Consider the following 16,647-nt stretch of genomic DNA (forward strand, 5'->3'; position numbering starts at 1 on the left):
GCAGGTGTATAGTCATGGAGGGGTGGTGATGCAGCTACAGTGCAAGTGAAAAAACTTTCTACAGGTGCACTTCATTCGAAATGATGAGGGATTGTTAAAATAGTTAATAAATACACAAAACTATGGAGATAATTTTAAAATGAGAGTTGATTATGTACCTTTAGATGTTAGTATAGATCGCACATTATCATAATTAGATTAGTGGCGTATAATGGTGAAAATGTAAGCACTTTTTTTTTGTCAAGTCTTCTCAACTGCAACTTGACTTAACTTTCTTGATTAAATCCAGTCACTCGACTTAACTTGTTTGTATGTAGTTCTTATATCTACATTCAAAGTTGAATTGAAACTCCGTCAGGCCCCAGTGCTTAACTTGGAATATACGAGGTCTGTCTGTTAAATAACGAAACTGACACAGTAACTCACTTTTATTTATATAACAATTCTAATGCGTGTCCCCTTCAGTAGACTCCCCATTCGCAGTTATGCACCGATGCAGTCTTGGTTTCCACTGGTCGAAGGCGGGGAGCAGATCACTTTCTGTCAGCTGTTTCAAGACATCTGACGTTTTCTTCTTTACTGCATCAATTGACTCAAAACGTGTTCCTTTAAGCACCGATTTCAGTTTAGGAAAAACACACGCACATGTCTTTCCACATAAGCCTCAGTAAGCACTTGAAAAGATTCTGTTGGTGTTTTGTTCAGTTTTACTAAAAATTTCAAATTGACACATTGCTCATCTTTTAAACTTAGCATGATTCCGGCACAGAAGGGGATACACAACTGCATTAGACGGTGATTGACAATCAACTAAACGGCAGAGAGTGTTGTCATTTGTTGTGCAGGTTTAGCCAAGTTTAAATCTGCATGGCAAGTGGTCATGATCAGCTCTTTGTTTAAGAAATAGAAACACAATCTTGTTATTTAATAAACAGACCTTGTATCAGAGTCCCATCTCTGTATTATTTATCCCTTCATAGCCGCAGTTAATGTACACTAGATAGATATTTCCAACATGATAATGGACCATGCTACAGTTCATACTGTATATCATTGCCAAATGGTTCCAGTAACATGACAGCAGCTTTTCAACAGGTCTGTTAGTGGCAAGAATTTGAAACCATCTAATCTGTAGCAATTGCAAAACACTGTAATTTCTACATGGTACGACATTCTTGAATATTGTAAAATCGATCACTTACCAGGAAATTATACTGCTGTCGGGGTCAAAAGAGGAGCAATATGCTACTAGATAGCTTCACAAAATAAATTGAGAACTAATAAAAACATTGTTCCTATATTGGGGAATTGACATGAGATATACCTTAAAATGTTCATGTTGCGCGTGTTGTCACTGAAATTAATAAATTCAGAAATAAATAATTATATAAAGAAATAGGCAATAAAAGACATGTATTTCAAGACACATTTAATTATTTATGTTAACATATAATCCTGTTACTTATTTATTGTTACATTTCACAGTACATTTTTTTGTTTATCTTATCTTGTTAATTCTGTCCAAAATATTCCTCCATATCATTGCTGGAAATTTGACTATGTGAAAACGAATATTTTTAACTTTTTTTTTTTTTTTGTTTTTATCTGCTACCTTCTACAAACTGTATAATTATTATTGTTTACAAATACTGAATAATTTATTTGGTGTGATCAGATATTTGTTGAGAACCAGCCATATTAAGATATATGATGATAATTACGTTTTTTTTTTTATTTCTCCTACAGATGCCGCCTCCCAAAGTGAAACTAGATAATTCTTGTAAAGACATTTGCTCAGAACAGTGTAATTCAAAACCTTATTCTTCAAATGCAATTTCCTCTCAACTTTCTAACTCCTTTATGAGGAAAGCCAAGACACTGGACTCTCATGTTCCAAGCCTTAAAAAAAGGCGCATAGGTATACATAAAATGACGTTAAACAGTTTATCTTTTGAAAAAATTATATTTTTTATTATATAGTATATTATATAAAATAATTTGCCTGGCAGGTTTCTCTGAAGGCATAATTAGTGTATTGGTACTGAATGCTCATTTCTAAATGTAATGCTACTCATTAAATGCTGTTGTTTGTTAAAAAGTTAACTTGTTTATCTTTAAGTCTAATTGTAATTGTATTGTCTATTCTTTAGTAGTCTTGTTCTACATATTGTAATTTAACTGTTTTAAATTACACTTTGAAAAGCACTGGATTTTACCATTTCTCAGTATTTTTGTGAAAAAATGTTAGTTATTACATAAACTACAGAGTTAAATTATAATATTTTTGGATGAAAAATAACTTTAGCAAATAAAGATAATGCTTCCGGTCACACATTCATTTCTTTTTCTTGTTTTAATCTTTGAACATTAACAGAATCATTTAGGAGACTGAGGGAACTAAAGACTATTTGTTTAATAAATACTGTATGAAACAAAAATTCATATGTAAACACATTACATAAACATTTACTGCCTAACTCAATTAAGAGTATGTATAGAGGTGAATGTTAAACAGTTGAAGAAGAAGTACACTGTGAAGCTCATTACAAAAAAATAATAAAAAAAAAAAAAAAATTAATCTTTGAACATTATTGTTTAAAATTTCATATTCTACTAGTGTAGGAAGTGTATATGCCTATACTTTTCATTAGCAGTGTGATGTATTTTTCAGTACAATTTTCATTATGTACAGAGCAGGGATCAGTGCATCATTTACTATACTTCTGTCTCTCAGTTATTCTGCACAGTTTTTTAATCGTTGCCTCTTTGCCCGAGAGCAATACTTCTCTTGCTAGATCTTATTTCTTTCAAAATGAGCTCCTTTTATCTAGCAAGATACTGAAGTGATTTCATCTGTATGTTCTTATTTTATTATTTTCTTGTTCGTCTAAATCTAGATTTGAATGCTTCTAACTTGCTTCTTTCTTTATTTCTCAATACCCATTTTTCTAAATGATTTGTTATATTCTACTGCTGTTTTGATCTCATATGATTAAAACCTTCTTGTTGATTGCATCTTTGGCCATTTAGATCCTTGGTCTTCGAAATTGGTAAACTAAGTGATATACCTATTGAACTTGCTTGTCATATTCGTCATTGTTCCTTTGCTTTTAAACTCATTTTCTGAATTAAATTTTTAACCCTCTCAATTTTCAGTGAGCAACGAAAACGAAGTCTGAAACTTTGAAAACTAAACTTAAAACATAATTGTTTAAAAATAACCTATACATTCACAATATTTATAGATATACAAATATATAAAATTAAAAATTATGTATTAATATTTTATTATACTGTTCAATTCCCAAGAAGTTTGCTTATTTCAAGAAAATAAAAATATGTAAAACTCCCATATAGAAATAAACAGGTAACCTAAACAAATTGAACTATCATTTGACACACAACATATACAGTTAAAGTGTAATAAAATGAACACTATTTTAAAGCAATTATTTAATTAAATAGCTTGGATGTAAACTTTAGGGTGTATCCTGGTGTCTTTGGCTAAGCAGAGTAGGTAATAATTAAACATCTTCTTAGTTCTTGTAACGGCAGATTTAAGAAAGATTTAATGCTACAACATGGTGATCTTCAACCTGTAAAAGAAAACCTTTAAATTTAATCAGTTCATTATTGCGAGCTTATTTACATTGTGGTAACTGGATAAATTACTTGTTTTTTCCTTTTTTTTTTTTTGTTTTAACAGAAACATTAATTACTTGTTTATTTTAAATTGTCGTTGGTTTTTGATTTCATTATCAAATTTAAGAAAATACTTATTTTGCAAAATCAAGATTACAAGTGGAATGCAGCCCACAACTTTTGAGAAGTAGACTATTGGTGTTGCATCATGTTTAAGAGGGACTGAAGCCTCCAGTGTCTACAGACAGGCTAAAGTAACTTTTCATAACCTGTTTACCAATACAGAATATAGGAATGATTATATCATTAATTCCAAGTTTTTTTCCTCCCTTGATAAATTTGTGTCTAGAACAAATTTAATAGAACTTACAAATTTAACTTTTTTTATTTACCAATTTCTTTTCACTAAGTAGAACAGAGCCTCTAGTAGTACTAGCATTTTTTAGGACAAAAGAATGTAGGTACATGGCTGTTATCCCTTTTTAAATGTAAATATAAGTGATAGGACTTAAAAATTGTTCATTTCTCTTTTCTCATATTGGATTTGTTTTACATTTTCAACTTTCATAATTCATCATGAAAAAATAAGGTGCAAAAAATGTAGCATGCACCATATGTCATTCAAATGCATATGCAATTGAAAAATTGATATGCATGTAAATCCAAAAAAATGTTTTTTGTTTTTTTAAATCTAAACTAATGAAATGGTGGAACCACACAAAAATGCCTGGAAATTGTAGGCACATGTATGTTCACGCATTCAGTCAAACTTGTTCTCATTTCTGATTCACAGAAAATTTTCCATCATCTCATTGTGTCTCCTTTATTAACCATTTCACATCTTCACCCATGAAGTCACTTTACTTATTTCCACAGAGACAAACATTCAAGCTAAGCTACATGTTGTATCTTTGCCCTTTAAGTATAGTCTTCCAGACTCTGCAGTTTTTGATTTGGCACCCCACACTTATCTTGTGTATTTTACTTTTTTTAAAGCATATGCTTTACCTAACTTGTATAAAAATGATCATACATAAGTATCACAGGTTACAAAATCTTGCATTTCTTATTAACCTAATGTGTTTTACATTTTGATCTGGGGTGATGCCATGTACTTCAGTACAGCTGAACTTAGGTAATCTAATTTTTTATTACTCCCCAGGTACAAGCTCCTCTTACGATGGCACTGCACAGCTGTGTGTAGAATATGAAGGGGAAATACAATCAGAACGTAAAAAGCCTCTGGGTTTGCTTGAGGCCTTGGATCACAATGAACGTAAAGCATTTGGTGAAGAAGATGAAATGTTAGTAGGTGAAGAAAAGGTAAATAATCTAAACACACGTTTCTTGCTCTTTTTCATTTTAGTGGCTCTTATGCTTTAATGAGGGGTAAAGTGCTGCCTGTGTATGTATGTTAGAACATTATGTAAGCATCTAATGTGTGTCATGTATACTGTATATGTGTGTCTGTGTTTTGTCCGTACCTCCACCATAATTTGCAATTGTATCCTTTAGTACATGATATACTATTTAACTGAAACCATTTTAGTGGGTCATTTTGATAATGGCTTTGAAAGTTTAAAATTCTTACATTACAAACCCTTTTTTTTTTTATTCCAACCAAAGAGATTTAGTCCTCTTCACATGTTGGAATGGGGCATGTCTTGTTCTGTAGGGTTGCGTTTTATACATACACCTTCTAATTGTGTGTGCTTTGTGTGTAAATAGTATGGTACACTCTTTATTCAGGGCCATCTTATCATCTTGAAAAATATTTACTATGTATTAGTGTGTGGATTAGTACCCTAAATTCCTATTTTTCATGTTTCATTCTGAATCATCTGTTTTAATAAAAGCTTATTTATGAAAAACATTTATAGGTGCAAGTGGAACCCAGTTAACTGCTCAGTTGTCTCCTGCTCTTATGCCTGCATTCAACTGGTTAATAGTTGCTGGTTAAAGGAAAAAGAAACAATTACAAATTTATAAGCTAAAATGAAACAAGTTTATATAAAACATTTCTTGCAGTGCAAAAGAAGATATTAAAATAATATGCATCACTCTTAATTTCATACTGAGGAAACCCTGCCTTTTTTATAAGTTTTGATATTACAGGCTAATTTATGCTTTGCAGTTAATTGAATAATTCAGTTCACAGCAGGTATTAACCTTAAATAAAAAATATTATTATTTGCAAATAGTATACAGCTGCTATGGCACTCCTGGTTTCTTGATTCTGTTGTCTGTCTTCATAATACTGTTTGAAAATGTACCAACTTACTTTAATTCTTTCTCATTAGGCTTCACGTCTGTCAACGTTATCCTTACAGCATGATAAGAGGCATGATGATGAACAGCGAGGAAACAAAAAAAGGATAAAACTGGTTAATTCTTTGGTAAAGGTTTTCTCCTTATTAAAAATTATTCCTTTTTCTTGGGAGCCAGAGATCATTATTAAATGTCATGTTAAGGCATAAGACTAAAGCATCTATCTTAGTCCCTCTTAGGAGAGTTAAACTAATCCTAGTGGAACACATGCATTGTAGAGACAGAAGATGACAGGAATAGTAATGCTGCTTTATATAAAACACTTGGAGGATTAATGTATGAACGATGCTGAAGGAAATGTATTATTGCACTATCAAGTGAAATTTTGGTTTTTAAGCAGATAGTTTTATTAATAGTTATTGTACCCACTGAACTAATAACATTCATCTAGGTAGCTCTTTGATTTATTTCTTCATATGTGACCAGAGTCAAGCAAGCATGTCTATTGGGAAAACATTCTGTGAGTGTGCTGTGAATGTAAGCCCATGCTATAAAAAGCACAGGGGTCCTAGAAACTATTAAAATCATCAGAAAAAAAATTGAAATGTAGAGATGTCAGGAAATTGAAAGGAACTACTCTGGGTATCTCTTTCCTAGGAGATTTCGTTTTGCCGACGTGCTCGCCTCGCTTGTGTATTAGCGATGGGAGAAAAAGTAAAAGGGATACCATTTTGCCGATGTGCTCGCCTCGCTTCTGTATTAGCCGCTAAGCGAGTGACTCTTTCTTTGGAGGTTTCTTTTTGCCGACGTGCTGGCCAAGCTTGTGGATCCCTTACCCTGACTCCAACTTTCACTTCTGGGACAGACAGACAGACACACACACACACACACACACTTCCATCATAGATGTTTATATGTAAGACTGCTGTTCAAAGCCCGGGCTCCAAGACAGTGTTGAAATCGTCAGAAAAACAAATGCAGAGATGCAGGTAATTGAAAAAAACTACTCTGGGCAAAGGATGAGGACCCATCTCTGATGTTGTCCTACTGGCCCAGTTAAGATATTATTTTCATTGTCTAAAACTAAACGAAGATAACGGAGAAGACTAAATGAAGATAATAGGATAAAATTAAAAGACACAAAACAGGAAAATAAAATACATATACACCAGAGTAAAAGTAATACAGATAAAACAAAAGAAAAGTGAAAAGGACTATACAGACAAAAACGTATAGAATATTAGAGCGTAGAGAGTTTTGTTGACATGATGCAAGCAACGTGGAATGAATGAGAGGTAACGTGAATATGAGGTTATTGCAACCACCAACTACCCCTTTCCTAGCAACAGTCAGGCCATCTCTGACGACTCCCCCACCACTTTACCCAGATTGTGTATGTGTATATATATATATATATATATATATATATATATATATATATATATATATATATATATATATATATATATATATATATAGTAATCCTCGCTATATCGCCTCGACTTTGTGGCTTCACTCCATCGCGGATTTTAAATGTAAGCATATCTAAATATATATCACGGATTTTTCGCTGGTTCGCGGATTTCTGCGGACAATGGGTCTTTTAATTTATGGTACATGCTTCCTCAGTTTGTTTGCCCAGTTGATTTCATACAAGGGACGCTATTGGCGGATGGCTGAGAAGCTACCCAATCAGAACACGTATTACATATTCAATAAAACTCCTCAATGATATACGATATACTTCCCGTGTGCTGCTTTGCACACTTAAAAGCTCTAACAACCCGTATTGATTTTTCATTGTTTGCTTTTCTCTGTGTCTCACTCTCTCTGAGAAATACAGGCAGATACTTATCCATCATGCAATACCATCAGGGAGATGTATAATTAGCCCCATTATCTGCTCCTGACGGAGGGGGTGTGAGCAGAGGGGCTGTTTGCACAGTGGCTGTTTGCCTAGAAGATACGGACGCGCCTATAAAAAAATGCTGAAAGGCTACCTTTACATTGATCCCTTCATTGCGCCGCTTTATCACGGTGCTTACGTACTTAAAAGCGCAACAGCCCTATTGATTTTTGATTGTTTACTTTACTGTCTCTCTCTGACATTCTCTGCTCCTGACGGCGCACCTTGAAGAGGAAGATATGTTTGCATTCTTTTAATTGTGAGAAAGAACTGTCATTTCTGTCTTGTCATTGGGCACAGTTTAAACTTTTGACTAAAGGGTGTTACTTCATGTCTAGAGGGCTCTAATAATATTAAAAAACATATTTAGAAGGTTGTTAACAGGTTTTCAATGCTCTAACTGCAAAAATATTAGATTTATAAATAAAGAATCCTACTTCGCGGAAATCCATTTATCTGTCTGGAGCGGATCAACCGCTATAAACGAGGGTTTACTGTATAACTGTGCGGAGAATATTTATAAACAATGTGGGAGAGTTTCTAAGAGCTTAAAATATATAAAAATAACCATACAAACATATGGTCTCTACTTCGCGAATTTTCACCTATCGCGGGGGGTTCTGGAATGCAACCCCGATCGATCGATTACTGTACTATATATATATATATATATATATATATATATATATATATATATGTGTATGTATATATATGTATGTATATATATGTATATATATATATGTATGTATATGTATATGTGTATGTATGTATGTATGTATGTATATATGTATGACTGTGGCAGACAGGCATTGTTTTATCAGTTCTTGCTTTTGAATAATTAGAAGTGAAAACAGATGAAAATGTCTAGTTTCCAGTATCCTTCTATATAAAAGTGGTCGGGATTGTCCTTCCGTCCCGTGAGTGCTACGCAGGTGCGGAGTTTCACACCGCCCCGTCCATTTTGCAATGCGATGGGATTTGTAGTTTCGTTTTTCCAGGTAAAAGATGATTTTCTATTCCAGACTGTGCGATATCTTCTTCTTCTTTCTTACTATGTAAAAGCGGTCGGGATTTTCCTTCCGTCCCGTGAGTGGAAAGTGTAGCGGTATTCCGCTTATCACAGACATACTACTTGCAGCTTGCAGTACGAAGCGACATGATGTGAGCAGAGTTCTGGTGCTCCCATCGTTCCCTTGCTTTTGTGCGCGATGCTCTGGAAAAATAGACAAAATTATGTCTCTGGAAATAATTAATGTTGATGGAGTACAAATGCCTCACTGCGTAGTAAATATCAGCGGGGTTCGAAAGGGCGACCTCAATATAGAAGAAAAGTTTAAATTTCATCACAAAAATAACAGAAACTACAAGTATTAAAGTAATACCACTCAAATGCAATCTAACCAAATTAATGAGTTTGTATAAAATATCAAATTGATCTACATATTGAATTGCCTTAAGAAGTGGTCAACTTAAAAGTCGGTCACCTTAAAAGGTGGGTCAGCCTAGTTTATGAAGATTCCTCTAGAAGATTTTAATTTGTACAGGTTTCAAGTGTTGCTCTTTTTCCACTGTATAAAATTTATTTACCTGGTGTTTGAAAAAGATGTATGTGATCAAAATCATCACAAATAAACAGCATAGCAATAAACTTCATTGTACTTTACATGTTTACATATACTGTAGTTAAACTACATCATAGCCTTAGTAAAAATTACAAATTGTCTTTTTGTTTTTTGTGCATAATGCTTTGAACTTTTTTGTTTGCATTTCATACCAGCTCACCCTGCATATTATTTTTTTGACTGTCAGCCATTAAAATATGTTTTTTTCTGCAATTCCTTTCATCAAATTTCTTCTCTTTTATTATTTACCAACTTTTATGTTTAAATATTCTGATATACTCATTTCATTTTATATTCTACTTTAGGTAAAAATAAAACAACCATGTTTGTACTTTTTTTTTTTTTTAAATACTGCTTGTTCTTTATTAAGAACCTGCAATACAGAAGTGCTCAGCTGTGAACAGAATCTTTGTTTAGATACAGTATGTCTTACAGAGCCCTGTTATTCTCTGTGATTTAATGTTTATTTTTTGCACCAACAATGTCATTGTTGTTTTCTTTTTTCCCATGTAGAAAAATGAACCATTGCCAGACTCTACCCTCAACAAAGCAGAAAAAGCGAAGTTTTATCTTGCATCGGTGAAACAGACACTGAGTCAGGCTAACTACCATCAGTTTACACAGAGCATGCAAACATATAAGAAGACTGATGATTTTGACACTATGCTGGCTGAACTTAGTTCACTCTGCACTGGAGACCCATTGAAACAGTTTTTATTGAGAGGTAATAAACCCTTAGCCTACTGTATTGTGTGAAGTCAGATATTTACAGGACATGCCAAATCTTAATATGTAAACATTGGTAATGGACATTCTTTTTTGTTTTTTTGAGCTATTAAAAATCTAACAATTGAAAATGATTTGAGAATTTAAGCAGTGCCATTCATTTTTTCACATTGTTTACAGATGTCACCCTTTAAAGCAGATTATATTGTTTTAGCACACAGAAATACTTTATTGAGAATTTCAGTTTACATGATTTGACAGTTTATCTGAATAATCAAAAATACTGAAAATAATTTATCATTTTTAGGAGAGCAACCTCAGAATTTTGTGTATGATTTATCTAACTTCTTATTTTGCTCTGTGACAGATTCCTGGCATGTATATATGGTTCTTTTCCAGGCATAGCCATTTGCAGTTGCAATGCCTTGCTGTCTTTGTTGAACAGCCTGTACAAAGTTCAGTTTCCATCTCTGACACTGACACGACAGTCCTCACAGTCTTTGAAGTCTTTTTTTGTTGGGTTCCAGCCTTAGTGTTTCGATGGAGTAATTTGAGTGTAAAAGAGAGATTCTTTCCATTCAACATTAGATGAATTATAAAGCGACTAATTTTAACATCACAAGACACCTGAAATTAGTATGTGTAATAGATTCTCAAATACACTGTGTTTGCTTGAAATGTGAAAATCTGTTCTAAAACGTTTGCGTCTCTACTATAATTTTGTGTTCTCTGAGTGTATATGTTGTTGTGGAGGGTAAAGTATTTGTTAGCCATTACCAGATAGCTTTTGACTTTTTTTTTATCCTGTTATTTTATCTGATAAATCCTTAAGATTTTTATCAGTTTGTCCGCCCACATCATAAACAACGGTTTGATGAAGCTTGCAGAAGTCTTTATGGGCTGGAATGTGGATTTAAACCTGAACATGCTCTGTCTAATCTGGAAAAGGGCTCCTTGATGCTGAATGCTAGTAAGTAATTAACTACACCAGAGTTTTATTTTTTAATGGATTGCTTTATCACCAAAAGTTTATATTACAATTTTGCTAAAAGTGGTTAGTTTTTGACTGAATGTTTTTTGTGGAATTTTTATTCAGGAAAGTATTTTAGTATATTTGTAAGGTCAGCTTTACTAGTATTTATTCTTGGTTTTAAAGAAAATTATTTGTTATGTTAATATCAGCAGCAAAGGAAAAGAATGAATCTGGAGCATGTGCCCTTTCAGCAACTCAAAACAGCACAAAAAATACAAGTTCCCAGCTGGATGCCAGTCAGCTAAACAAAGGTGGTTGTCATTTGAACAGTGGAGTTTTACATAAAGGTAATGGAAAGAACCCTAAATATGAATGCATCTTTTGCAGTAATGGATATAATTGTTTTAAAGTATATGAACTCAAATACATATATTGTATATTTTACATTTTTGCTTTAAAGCTGCAAATCAGTATAAACAATGTTAATATTTTTTTAAAGTTTTTGAAAATCATATTTTCTTTTATTTATTCTGTTTTCCTGTTCTATTGTTTCTGTCATTATAGTGTTATTAGTAAGCTGCTATGATTTATTGTTTTGCTTTCTTTAGAACCTCTCAAACGGGGCGATTTACTCTCAAAGGACAAATCTGAACATCAGAGCAACCGCCTAAAAGATTACCTTGATAAAGTGAAGGAAGCCTTGGGTCCACAGAAGTATCAGCAGTTCTTTGTGTCTCTTCAGACCTATAAAAAGACGGATAATTATGACAATATGGTTCTTGAGATTGTGTCTCTTCTTACTGAAGGAACTAGTGACTTTGCTTTACTTCACAGTAAGTAATACATTATTCAGTAGTATTTTTAAACTCCTCTTATCTCTTTCCACTTTCATGGAGGGTTTTTTTTTTTTTGGGTGGTTAGAAAGACTACAGGCATAAAGATTAGAAAAAGAGAATGAACATGTAGGTACGATCAGGAAAATGACGTCTTGTTCAGACTCGAGTCACTTATAACTGCCAGTTTCCAGTTTCTTTGCTTCCCATGGTGGAAAGGGTGGGACTTCCAGAGGATTGGCAGCAGTGACGTCAGTGGTCCTCTGGACTAGTCAATAGATCTGAATGCTTAAGAGGGAGAGATGTGAGTGACAGGTTTAGGGTTGAGTAAGATGTACTATAAAATCCTTGAAGATTCCCCCTAAGCAAGCTTGTCTGAATCTTTGTTAAGATTTGCCATACATTCTACTTAGCTATTTTCAAACAGTGTGAAAAGAAGCCTTGTTATTTTATTTTTCCTAGTCATTGTGATGTGCAGTGTATATTAATTGGCCTCTTTTAAAAGTCAAGCATTTACATTCTTTTTACAAGCATTGTCATGTGAAAATCAAATACCGTGGCACATACAAGCTAGGGCTGTCACCTTCATATTTCAGTTTCATTTATATTCAGATGTGTATTACAGCTCGAAAACTCAAATATACATTCAAAGGTTTGAATGTCTCCAGCCAGCATTGCATTGCCTTTAATACATTACCATTAGGAGTTTCTCAGATTATTATATCATCTTTAATTTTCATTTTCAAGAGCAGCCCTGTTGTATTTTACTTTTGTTTGTTTGAATACCTTCTATTTCATTGTGATCAAGAAAACCTGGCAGCCTTGTGTCCAGTAGCGAAAAGCATTCTTTTTGTTTTCAAAGGAAGATGCTTGTCACATTTCATTGCAGTGTTCATATTCACCTTGTATGCATTTTGTTCATCCCCTTTCTGATCAGCCAAGGTCTACCTCCTCCTTTTTGTTCTGGAAGCAAAAGAAAAAGATTACCAACTGTTAAAAATAAAAGGATGTTAAGCCTCAAAAAATAATTTCCGAAAAGTTAAATACCACAGTTTTACTTCTTTAACCTCAACCTTACTTGTTTAACCTCAGCCCCATGATCTGACAAATGTATGAATATACTGTGCATTCATATATATATATATATATATATATATATATATATATATATATATATATATATATATATACACACACACACACAGTGGTACCTCGTTATACGTCTGCTTTGGAATAAGTTCAACTTGGTATACGTCCTGTTTGGACACGAAAAATTTGTATATATGTATATATATATATATGTGTGTATATATGTGTGTATATATATATATGTATATGTGTGTGTATATATATATATATATATATATATATATATATATATATATATATATATATATGTGTGTGTATATATATATATATATATATGTGTGTGTATATATATATATATATGTATATATATGTGTTTATATATATATATATATGTGTGTATATGTGTGTATGTATATATATATATATATATATATGTATATATGTATATATGTGTGTGTGTGTATATAAACTGCTCAAAAAATTAAAGGAACACTTTGAAAACACATCAGATCTCAATGGGAAAAAGAAATCCTCCTGGATATCTATACTGATATAGACTGGGTAATGTGTTAGGAACGAAAGGATGCCACATCGTTTGATGGAAATGAAAATGATCAACCTACAGAGCCCTGAATTCAAAGGCGCCCCAAAAATCAGAGTGAAAACATTATGTGGCAGGCTAGTCCATTTTGCCAAAATTTAATTGCAGCAACTCAAAATTGTATGCAGCACTTTGTATGGCCCCTGTGTTCTTGTATACATGCCTGACAACATTGGTGCATGCTTCTAATGAGATGACAGATGGTGTTGTGGGAATCTCCTCCCAGATCTGGACCAGGGCATCACTGAGCTCCTGGACAGTCTGAGGTGCAACCTGGTGGCATTGGATGGACCAAAACATAATGTCCCAGAGGTGTTCTATTGGATTTAGGTCAGGAAAGTGTGGTGGCCAGTCAATGGTATCAATTCCTTCATCCTCCAGGAACTGCCTGCATACTCTCACCACATGAGGCCAGGAATTGTCGTGCACCAGGAGCCACTGTAGCAGCATAGGGTCTGACAATGGGTCCAAGGATTTCATCCTGATACCTAATGGCAGCCAAAGTGCCTTTGTCAAGCCTGTAGCAGTCTGTGTGACCCTCCATGGATATGCCTCCCCAGACAATAATTAACCCACCACCAAACTGCTCATGCTGAATGATGTTACAGGCAGCATAATGTTCTCCATGGCTTCTCCAGACCTTTTCACTTCTGTCACGTGCTCAGGGTGAACCTGCTCTCATCTGTAAAAACCACAGGGCACCAGTGGTGCATCTGCTATTTCTGGTATTCTATGGTGAATGCCAATCGAGCTGCATGCTGCTGGGCAGTGAGCTCAGGGCCCATTAGAGGACATGGGGCCCTTGGGTCACCCTCATGAAGTCTTTCTGGTTGTTTGGTCAGAGACATTCACACCAGTGGCCTGCTGGAGGTCATTTTGTAGGGCTCTGGCAGTGCTCATCCTGTTCCTCCTTGCCCAAAGGAGCAGATACTGGTCCTGATGATGGGTTATGGACCTTCTATGGCCCTCTCCAGCTCTCCTAGAGTAACTGCTTGTCTCCTAGAATCTCCTCCATGCCCTTGAGACTGTGAAGGGAGACACAGCAAACCTTCTGGCAATGACACATATTGATGTGCCATCCTGGAGAAGTTGGACTACCTGTGCAACCTCTGTAGGGTCCAGGTATCGCCTCATGCTACACATACATACATATATATACACATACATATACTTGTGTGTATGTTTGTATGTGTCTATATGTGTGTGTATAGCTTTGGTCACTGAGTGCAAGGGAAAAATAATAAAATATAGTCTATATGTTATTAAACAGTAAAACATTAACGCTTTTAAGAAGTACAGGTACATTGAGCACTACTGGAGTGGTTATGGTAAACTACATTTTAAAGACTGTGTAACACAACAGGTAAGTAACTAACAGCAGCTAAAATATATATGGATTATCTTTCGGTAGTAGATCCCTTTTGAAAGGCGCTACACGACGGCTGTGGTATAGAAATTACATTTTCTATGTGAACGCTCAAATTTGTGCCTCTGGTAATGTGCCTTACCGGCATTTAAAGAAAATTAGTTTTGTGTCCTCTGCAGTGTTAAGAGAGAAAGGCTTTGGTTTGGGATAAAAGGAAAAAAGGTGTAAAGAAAGGAAAGTTGCCTTTTTCTTTTATATAGTATAGAGAGATGTGTTCGCTGACGTTATGATCGCCTTTTGGGGACAGTCGCGGTGGGTCTTGTGTAGACTGGTGAGACGTCCCCGCCATTAATCGGCTGTGATGGCACTGTCAGTCCTCCACTCGTGCGTGTGTTCATAATCCGAGCTGAGGACCTCATAATCGATATCGTGCAAAAGAAAGTGTGAATCGCCTTAATATTATTTTGCCGTGGTGTAGAAAAGGGGTCCCGTGTTTGCACTTGTCTGGGCTATAGCGCAGGGGAGGATGAAAAAATTAAAAGTGCTCACTTTGACTTAAGGCAGAAGCGCAGTCAGCGCCTGAAAGGCCGGCACAGCTATGCACGCACGCTGGCTGCTCGACTTTTGCTGGGCAGGAGACCCAGTTTTGCAGACACGCTCATGATATCAAAAGTCTCAGCTCTTTGGAGGTCATTCATATATTATATATATATATATATCAAAATACCCGCGCCTCGCAGCGGAGAAGTAGTGTGTTAAAGAAGTAATGAAAAGAAAAGGAAACATTTTAATAATAACGTAACATGATTGACATTGTCATGAGTGTTGCTGTCATATATATGCCTGCCTAAATAAGTCACCCTCGCTTTGCTCTTACTTTTTACCGCTCATTTAATCATGGCTAGTGGCGGAAAAATTATAAAATGGAAGGAGGATGGCTTTACCAAAACAATTATTGATGGCGAATCGATTATTCATAAAGCTTGAATTGGTGATCTGTTTTTCTGTGTTAACCTCATATTTTTTCATACTTCTTCTCAAACTAAGGTGGTGCGAGGGTAAAATGAATCGGGATGCGCTGATCAATGTAATCGGTGTACCAGGAAATCATGCATTGACAAAAGCTCCCTTTGCTTGTAATGCAAAGTGTGATTAAATGCATTATTTTTAACGCTATGGAGCACATGCATCAAGCTTCTCAGCTGTGCTTGTGCTAAGAAAAGGAAAGATTTTAAAAATAACGTAACACGATTGTCAATGTAACCTTTTGTAAGTAGTGCCTGGAGGATTCAGTGTGGAGAAACTCTAGAGACAGCGTGTATTAACTTGTGGATTTTTCTGTGAGTATTTGGTGGCAGTCTGACGGTTGCTTCGAAGACGGCGTTAGCTGAGCTCAGCTCAGAGCAAATGAGATGAATGGGAGGGAGATGATGACGTGACTCCCCACCCGCCTTTAACTGTCAATCCCCACAAACACAGTCTCGGAATTTGCATAAGCACACCCCTTCACCTACAATTTTAACTTAGTTACAAAGTGATCAAAACTCGCTTATATCCTCGCCCTCTCATTAAACTTGTATCCCGCATTACCTGTGGGCATGTGAAACGCCAGCTTAGCCTG

General features: G+C 34.9%; 1 protein-coding gene across 4 annotated transcripts in view; it reads left to right on the plus strand.

Annotated features, from left to right (window-relative positions):
* rtel1 (regulator of telomere elongation helicase 1) overlaps positions 1 to 16,647 on the plus strand; it is a 105,581-nt gene that overhangs the window by 79,318 nt on the left and 9,616 nt on the right. For 3 of the 4 annotated variants that reach the window (XM_039735093.1, XM_039735094.1, XM_039735095.1), the window contains exons 26-32: positions 1,747 to 1,918; positions 4,805 to 4,965; positions 5,943 to 6,038; positions 9,952 to 10,162; positions 10,997 to 11,134; positions 11,347 to 11,484; positions 11,746 to 11,970. In XM_039735093.1, coding sequence (XP_039591027.1) covers positions 1,747 to 1,918; positions 4,805 to 4,965; positions 5,943 to 6,038; positions 9,952 to 10,162; positions 10,997 to 11,134; positions 11,347 to 11,484; positions 11,746 to 11,970 — 1,141 coding nt within the window. The remainder of the gene's footprint in view (positions 1 to 1,746; positions 1,919 to 4,804; positions 4,966 to 5,942; positions 6,039 to 9,951; positions 10,163 to 10,996; positions 11,135 to 11,346; positions 11,485 to 11,745; positions 11,971 to 16,647) is intronic. The other variant, XM_039735096.1, reaches the window with a different exon arrangement.

This window comes from Polypterus senegalus, chromosome 14, assembly GCF_016835505.1.
Source record: "Polypterus senegalus isolate Bchr_013 chromosome 14, ASM1683550v1, whole genome shotgun sequence".
In the NCBI taxonomy this organism is placed as follows: Eukaryota; Metazoa; Chordata; class Cladistia; order Polypteriformes; family Polypteridae; genus Polypterus; species Polypterus senegalus.